The sequence below is a fragment of the Antechinus flavipes genome, chromosome 1 (assembly GCF_016432865.1).
Source record: "Antechinus flavipes isolate AdamAnt ecotype Samford, QLD, Australia chromosome 1, AdamAnt_v2, whole genome shotgun sequence".
Classification (NCBI taxonomy): Eukaryota; Metazoa; Chordata; class Mammalia; order Dasyuromorphia; family Dasyuridae; genus Antechinus; species Antechinus flavipes.
Window position 1 is genome coordinate 652,756,433 of NC_067398.1, and position 8,332 is coordinate 652,764,764.

The window sequence follows — 8,332 nt, forward strand, 5'->3', positions numbered from 1 at the left end:
AAAACTGTTTTACATGTAACTGGGAAATATAAAAGAGCAAATAAGAAAATACTGTATTGGGTGTCATCAGGAAATAGAACTTCTAATCTCATTTGGCTAATTACTAAATATATGATTCTAAGCAAGGCACTTAACTTTTGAGTTTGTTTTTTTCATCTATAAAATGGTGACATTCATCTTATGGAGTAAATTGTAAGGATCAAATGAGTAAAGTGTTTTAAAAAAAAAAAAAAAAACAACAATCCTAAAATACCACCTATCTTGGACATAGTGTGAGGGATAGCTAGGAGGAAAGAGTCAGAAATGATTCCAAGTTTAAGAGCATTTTTTTCCAAATTAGCAAAGTGTTGAGCAGAGGAGAGGACAAAGGGGAGGTCAGTCTAGAGCACTGAAAATTTCCTGGATTACTCTAATAGCATCTTAACTAGTGTCCCCACTGACAGTTTCTCGACTTCATCCTTCACAAGCTATTAAAATAATCTTCCTAATGCTCTGACCACGCCACTTCCCTGATGAAAGACTTGCAATAGCACTCTATTGCCTTTAGCATCAAATACAAACTTCTTATCCCAGCATTCCAAGCTTTCCAAACTCAGGCTCCAATTTAACTTCCTCATCTCATTTCACTCTGGTTCTCTCTATGCACTCTCTGTTTCAGCCAAACTGAACAACTAAATTCCCAATCCTACCTGTCCTCTCAGTGCTACATATGCCCCTCATCTCTCCCCATTCACAGCTTCCTTCAAGGCCTAGCTGAGCTACTGCTTTTTTCTTGAGACTTCCCTCCTCCTTCCCAACAGCCAAGAGCCTCATGTTTTTTTTCCTTCTCTCCTGTCTGAATGTCTTTCCTTTTCCTCCATCCTCTTCCTTACATCAATAAGTATTTACTTCCCTTTATTGGATGGGGGAGGGGAGCTCAGTGAAGGCCAGAACTATATGGTTTTTCATATTTGTATTTCACTCTCTTTTAAAATAAGTGACTCAAGAAGCACCTATTAGGGTTTGTCCACGTGATCCTAAGAACCCATCCCAGTGTGGCACAGTGCCCAGGTATCACCTGATGGAATAGCACCTCGAGGACCTTCTGGTGGCTAAGTAGCACCCACTGGCTGGCCAGGGCAGTAACCTCCCCCCACCAAAGCCCTTAATTTCCCCCAATCCTTGTCATAGGTAGTCAAGAGTCTCAGAGACAGTTATGGGGCTTAAATTCACATTTTAATATTGGTGGTCACACAAGAGAGACCATACAGAGTTCATGAGCCTGTTCTCAGGCTCACTTACTCCCTCCCCAGGAGAGAGTTCTGCTGCCCCATACCCGCTGGTCTTTGTAAAAATATCAGGACAAAGAGAAGGAAGCATGTGCAGAGGTCAACTCTGGGTCGGGCCCATCTGGGCCCATCTGCTACAAAATGGAATGCTTCTCAAATGGAATGGTCAACTCTTTTGCGGCGGCCTCATCCAGGAACCAGCAGAGCCGCCCGGTGTGGGGCTGCACAAGCGCAGCAGGAAGTGGATTCTCTTCGTCACCTTCCAGGATGCGCTGTTTCCCCATCCCAAGAAAAAGCTCATGAGGCCTAAGCCCATCCCCAACTCCCATTCATTTCCCAGGAGAGGGAACCACGAGGGCACCCCAGGGTCCTTCCCCCAACCTGGATCACTCAGACATGGGAGATCCTAGGACATTGCCATACCAGAGTAAGAGGAACTTACTCTGAACAGCGCGTCTGTTCTCATCCTTCTAGGGACATCCCACCTACAGGTGTGCTCCCAACTCCCTCTCCTCATTACTATCGCAGAAACAAACTGTGACTGTTACCTTCAAAACAGCTGCTTTGCTTTCTCCAGTAGCCACAAACACAACCATTCGTGCTGCGTTCAGTACAGGCAGAGTGAGGGTCACCCTTTCAGGGGGTGGCTTTGGAGAGTCACTGATGGGGGCCACAATCTTTTCCTTTTCCTAGGGAAAACGAGTCCAAATAGCCAGAAGAAAGCAGATGGTACCAGAGGAAATAATCCACAGACCTCAAACAAACTCTGAGTTTGGAAAGCTCCCAACCCAAGCACGCCCAGAGCCTGTAAAGGGGCTGATCAGCTCCAACCTCATCTTGGTGCCCCGGGCATCCTGGAGGTCACTGCCCAGCCCTAGGCGTAGCTCAGTAGATAAGCCCAGATGAGTCCAAGTACCAAAGCTGGCTTACCTGCAGGAGGGGGTGATCAGGGAAAAGGGAACACGTGTGCCCATCAGGTCCGATGCCCAAAATCAGGAGGTCAAAAACTGGGATCGTGTCACCCTGAAAAGCCTAAGGGAGAGAAACAAAGGGTCAGCCCCACTCCAGTTAGATGCCCAGCCAGCTCTGCCAAGTGAGAGAGTCTGATTCAAGGCCTGTGGTGCCCCAGGAGCAGAGAGTGTGGAAAGATAAGGGGCTGAGGCGCTTCTGAGCTTCCTGAATAGGATTTTCTCTGAGGGGCCCAAGAGCATATCTCAGACCTCGCACGTGAGACTTATAATCCTGCAGCCTGGGACCTGTGCAGTAATGACGCCTGTTTTACAGGGGAGGAAACCCTCAAATGGGGCAAAAGAACTTGTTGTGGAGCTAAGACCCAACAGGGGCAATATACGAATTCCTCAGCACCAGAGCCCACCATCCAACCCACTGACATATCTAGCCTTTGAGGGCCAGGTCAAGAAGAGAGGATGTGGAGCCCAGGCAGGCTGTGCTGCTGCCTCACAACCAGGGCTGTGGGCAACCTGGTCACCTTAGTCTTTATCAAAGAAGCAGCTGTCAGTTTTATTTATCAGTTCCTTTCCCCAGTTTATTTATTTCAATTGTTTAGATTATTCCCTCCTTTATGTATCTTTTTGGGGTTTAAGTTGTTTATTCTCTAGTTTTTTTTAACTGCATACTCAGCTCATTGATTTCCTTCTATTTTGTTAAAGCATATTTTTTATACATTTAATTTTTTTCTCTAGATCTACTTTAGCTACAATCCCCAAATTTTCTTATCAATTTCATTTTCTTTCACATGATTATGATGATGATTTGATTTTAACCCAAATATTCTTCAGAATATCATTGTTAAATCTTAATTCCAATGGAAGGTCTTTTTCCTGGCTACCTTTAAAAATTACTGTTTGGCATAAAAACTATGAAATTAACTACTATATTTTTCAAAGTTTTAAAAAGGGGGGATTTCTCTTGAGGTAATCTATGGATTTAACCAAACTGTATTTAATTTGGCTATTCAAAAGTTCTGGGCTTTTTTCCTGAAGTGTGGTATTCTAGGTTTTTAATATATCTCTTAGGAAAGATGTGATTTTTAAGTTACCTCTGTACTTTTAAGTACTCAGTACTTGTGCCCCTATTTTTTTAAGTTTCAATATAAACTCCTGGAAAACAGGGACTGTTTCCCAGCATCCAACACAAAGCAAGAATTAACAGAGGCTTGCTTATTACAGGTTTGTTGGTTTGACTTTATGTGTACTTTTAGCTTTTATTTCTCTTTTGCCAACGTTTCTTCTACTTCTGCTTTTTAAAAAAATTCCAAATCTGTATTTTCCCATTTGAGAACTTTTATTCTTTTAAGAGAGAGTCACCACCACCATATTTCCTATGGAGCAATACCTTACTGGGGAAAAGGGCCAAGATCCAATCTGGATCTGAGTAAAACTAAACTAAAAATCAAAAACAAAAATAAAAATCAGTTCAGATAAGTCCCAGAGTTTCTCTGAAGTGCCTAAATCCAAAGAATTAGAATGAAAGCAGGAAGTAGGTTGCAAGAATCTCTGGAGAGTTGTTCTAGGGAAATTTGTACAGGGAGTGCCAGGGAGGCAACTGGTTGGTTCAACTTGTTTCCTCAAATCCCTGAAGTACAAGTTTACAAAATTATGTGCACAGGTTAGGCTTATACAGACTTCCAATACTGAGTAAGATCTCCAGTACATCAATTGTCTAATGTCTAGTATCATGATAATTATAAGATGGTTTTTTTCTTATCATTTTGTGAATTCTATACTAATTATTCCAGATTTGGCTCATTACTTTATTTCTTTTGACATCTCTTGGCCAGGATCTTGTTCATTACCTGCCTCACTACTACTGAATTTCAGACTGTAAACAATCATTTTCCCATTCGTACCCATGTCCCCAAGCAGAGTCCTCTGGGGAAAGGAAGCCCAAGAGAAGTAACAAGAAGGGTACAAGGGCCTTTCCTGGGCTCCCTACTACTCACTTCTTGAAGTTTCTCTGCGTAGTCTGAGGCAGCCTCTTCCACTGGGAGTGCAGGGTTAATGGTGATTACCTGGCTCTCTGGGATAGGCAGTTTGGAAAGAAGATGAGTCTACATCAGATAAAGAAAAAAATTCAGCTTTACACCCACATCCAAGATACAACCACCACAATCACTAATGTCTAAGCTTCGATTCTCTGTTTCTCGACAGTGGCCAGTTTATCTCTCCTCCACTTCTGCTATCCCTAAGGTTTTCCATTTTCCAGGCCTAGATGTACCATAGATTTGGCAGTACTCATTTTGCCTTGAGATGAAAAAATTACTATGAAAGTAACTTCCACAGTTTACAATCTGATCATACCTAAATGAATAAATTTAAAAGTATTCATTAAGTGTTTTGTGCCAAACACTGTGGATAAAATAGGGAAAGTGAAAACAGTCCTTGCTTTCAAGAAGCTCCTACTCTAAACTAGGGAAGAGAGGATAAAAGGGACTTCAAGGGTAGAGCTCGTGGAATTTCCTGCAGTATTAAGAGAATGAGGAGGGAACAAAAGGCCAGGAGAGATCCAGGGTCCTTAGGATGAATTAGCAGGCCAGAGAATATGGCAGGAAGTGGGGCATGGGAGTGGAGATGAGAATGACAGATCTAGAGGACAGAAGAAGCAAGTAAAGGCCTTCCATCTCATCTAAAGGATCTGAGTTGGTGACTTTGAGCAGGGTGAACATCGAGGCTACTCTTTCTAGGATTAGGGAAAGGGGAAAGATAAGGCCAGGATTACGATCCCTTTCTCCCCAGGAAGAGGCTGGCTTTTTCATGGAGCCTGAGAAGCCCAGATATGGGCAAGAGGGCAAAGAAAAGGCAAAAGATTCAACTTATTTCTCATTTTGGTCTTTTAATGACATCTATGGCTCAGTCCCATTCCCCAACTCAGTTATGCTGACAAGGTCATAGACTTAAAAATTATTCTCTTCTCCTAAAACTCCTTCTCCTCCCACAGGCCTACATAAGAGGGGTGGCCACTTCACCAGAGGCTGAAGTAGAGGAGAAAATGGTGGAGGATGATGTTAAGGGTTTATAAAATCAGAAAAAAGGTTGTTAGATGAGGAAGAAGGAAGAACAGTGGCTTCTTGACAAACCCATGATGTCCAGATCAGTGTGTCTAGAAGCAGGCTGATCATACAAACAACTTATATTGAGGGGAGGGAGGAAGAATGATTACTCCATCTCTTTTGGACTGAACACATTGCAGATGTTCTGGGATCAGAACTCAGGAATATTAGAAGACGCCAAGAGCTGGCTGCAAGTGATTTACAGCTGTCTTAGGCAATGCATCAGGAAATACTGGAAAGAGAAGATGAACAAGCTCCAATCAGCGGCTCAGCTATTCTGTATCAGCACAAGAATATGGCTTGGTGACCAAAGAATGTATTCGTCAGTTATTCTGACTACCAGTGAGACAACACGGGCACTTTCAGACAGAGCTGAACTGATAAAATTCACAAAGGCCCTGCCACAACCAAGACCATGAGGTGGGGTGTGAAAAGGAGTCACTCTGGGGTGAGTAGAGGGTGGGCGAGAAGAGTGTCTATAAGTACAATGACCACGCACGGCAATTCCTATGTGACTTTATGCTAGAGTGGAACGGTGTGCTCAGGTGGTAAGGACAGGTTGGATTCAACACCGGTGAACTCAACAACGGCTCTCATACCGTTACACAGCCGTCGTAGTCTTGGAGGGTCCAACACCCAAAGGTAGTGTCTTATATGCTTCCCTAGATCACCTTAAGTGGATGTGCCTCACCTTTCAGACTAAGTCTCCAGCCAAACTCTTAAGAGTGATCCACTTGGGTAGGGACGTTACATATCAGGTCCTGACATGTATTATGTCAACATAATTCTTAGTTCACTTTGGAGCCAACAAATCTTAATGATTGAAACCTCTGCTAAGTGGACTGACAAAAGTCTTCTCGAGTCTCAAATGAAGTTTTGTACATATATAGTATAATACCTGGCTATATTGGTGAGGGAAGGGTTGGTTCAATAAAGAGTCTTCTCCATAAGATAGAATAATAAAGAGGCTATTTTCTACCAAGTGCAATGCTAAATTGTAGAAGTTTAATTAACGCTGGAAAAATAACCTTAGAGGTATTCTATTTACCCAACAAAAGAATAAAAGCTCTAAATGGAGCCAAGGTCATCAACTGATTATAATATAAATTGAAAGCCTGAAGCCTTTAGAATCATAAACATGACTTCCAACTGTCACCACATCCCAGTCCCTAAAAGCCTCACGAGACTTGTGCAACACAGATCACTTTCCTGTAATCAGCAGAAGATTGTCACTTGGGGAGCCTGACAACAGCATCCTCTCCTGGGACATCTACAGGGTGGGTCTCTTTCTGAAATCGGGCTCTTGGTAAACAAACACCCAAAGTGAAATCCAGCTGCAGAAAAAAATTCCGACTAGATGATTCCTACCAGATACAGTGGCAAGACACAGGGAATATCGGGGAGCTGTTTGGCTGAATTTGGCTTCTTATAATAACCCTAAGTGTTCCCCTCCCGGCTGAGGCGCTGACACGGTCAGAGGCCTTGGCCTAGGAATGGCTTTCCTCGTTAGAGCCAAGCTACCACAGTGCTCAGACCCAGAAAACATCTTAGCTGCCCCACCCCGGTCTTCACATGGCCACCCCTAGATGCCACATCCTGTTCTATGACAAGCCAGTCCCTGAGAAAACTACTCTGCTCAGCTCTGGAACTCTTCCTGCGAGCGGACGCGTCCTGAGTGGCCAATTACTCCCACACATCCAGAGGCCAGGGCCATCCGCGCTCCCTATTCCATGAAGGCATCTGGCCCTCAACCTTCACGCACGAGCGACTCCCCGGCTCTAGCGCTAGCTTCAATGATCAAAGCCCTGCCGCTGCACTAGCGCTGTGCCTGCGAGGACGTGTCCAGGGGCTGCCCGCAGGATCAAGTCACCGTCCCGGGATTCCGAGCTTAGGGCCTGGGTGTGGTGGGATTGTCGGCCTAGAAGCTCCCCGCCCGGCCCCCGCTCTCCACGTGCGCCTTCCCCCTCCAGGGAATCCAAGTTCCTCGAAGGCAGGGACTCTCATCTCCAGCGGCGATTAGCAAAGTACTTGGCAGGGAAAGCGCTTAATAAATGCCCTTTTATGCCTGCCTTAGGACCAGAAGACCATAACCCGCACCGTGGGTCTCACAAGCCCCCAAGAGGCCATCGCGAAGACTCCTTGTATCCAAGGCTCTCTTTTTACCCCAGGGCTCCTAATATTCCCACAGGCCCTTTCCCGGCCTCCAGGGAGCACCGAGGAGCAAATCCGTGGGTTCCCCGCCCCCCTTGTAAAGAAAGCACCCTCCCTCCTTTGGGAGCCAGATCCCTCCCCCTCTCCCCCTGTCCCCCCCGCACCCGGTACAGGCCGAACGTGCTGTCCGCGTGGTCAAAGGGCACGAGGCGCTCGTCGCAGAATCCTAATGTCCAGTGCGCTGGGGCTGCGGGCCCGGCGGAGGCGGCGGCCGCGGGCAGCTCTTGGGCCAGCAGCTGCACCAGGCTCCCTCCCGAGAGCCCGAGTGAGAAGCGAGCCCCATCCCCGGCGCCCCCGGCCCCGGCCCGGCTCTGCGCCGCCCGCTGCACCACCAGTTGCGCCAACGACACGCCCAGTTCCTGCGGGCTCGGGAACACCGAGATGAGGCGGGAGCCTGACCCCGGCATCGCGGCGGTGACGGCGGCGGCGGCGGCGGGGGTGCGGGCAGGGGAGCCGGCGGCGCGCGGCGTGGGGCGCGGCCTCAGCGCCCGGGCGGAAGTGGCTCCAGTTTGGGCGGAAGGGGCCCCACAACGCTTCCGCACTATTAGCGGCAGCACTGAGCAGGCATAGATTTCTGCAGCTCTTGAGAGGATCCCAAGGATCGTCTCTAACCTTCATTTAACAAGGGCTTGGAGGCGCACTTCAAGTGACCGGCGGAGCCGAGCGCCTTCTTGGGACCCCCTTCCTCCACATCGCACTTAGCCCGAGGCTCCTCTCCCTTACACCTCCCCCCACCCCATTTACTCTCCTCCTCCGTCCCCTCCCAGTCGGGTGGGTTCTTTTC

General features: G+C 46.9%; 1 protein-coding gene across 1 annotated transcript; it reads right to left on the minus strand.

Moving 5' to 3' along the window:
- Nucleotides 1-1,193: 1,193 nt before the first annotated feature.
- Nucleotides 1,194-7,970, minus strand: PGLS (6-phosphogluconolactonase). Its single transcript, XM_051971453.1, has 5 exons — nt 7,653-7,970; nt 4,231-4,338; nt 2,199-2,300; nt 1,817-1,957; nt 1,194-1,540 (listed from the first exon to the last, which is right to left on the minus strand). Exons 1-5 carry the CDS (start codon nt 7,953-7,955, stop codon nt 1,403-1,405), a joined length of 792 nt encoding a protein of 263 aa, XP_051827413.1. The 5' UTR covers nt 7,956-7,970; the 3' UTR covers nt 1,194-1,402.
- Between the last annotated feature and the right edge of the window lie 362 nt (nt 7,971-8,332).

Bases quoted from the DNA above. Each gene is read 5' to 3' on its own strand.
- PGLS (XM_051971453.1), bottom strand. From the start codon at position 7,955: ATGCCGGGGTCAGGCTCCCGCCTCATCTCGGTGTTCCCGAGCCCGCAG. The intron at 4,339-7,652 runs GTGCGGGGGGGA...TATCTGATGTAG, and splicing joins GCACGTTCGGCCTGTACCGG to ACTCATCTTCTTTCCAAACT. The intron at 1,541-1,816 runs GTAACAGTCACA...ATGGGGAAACAG, and splicing joins GCAAAGCAGCTGTTTTGAAG to CGCATCCTGGAAGGTGACGA.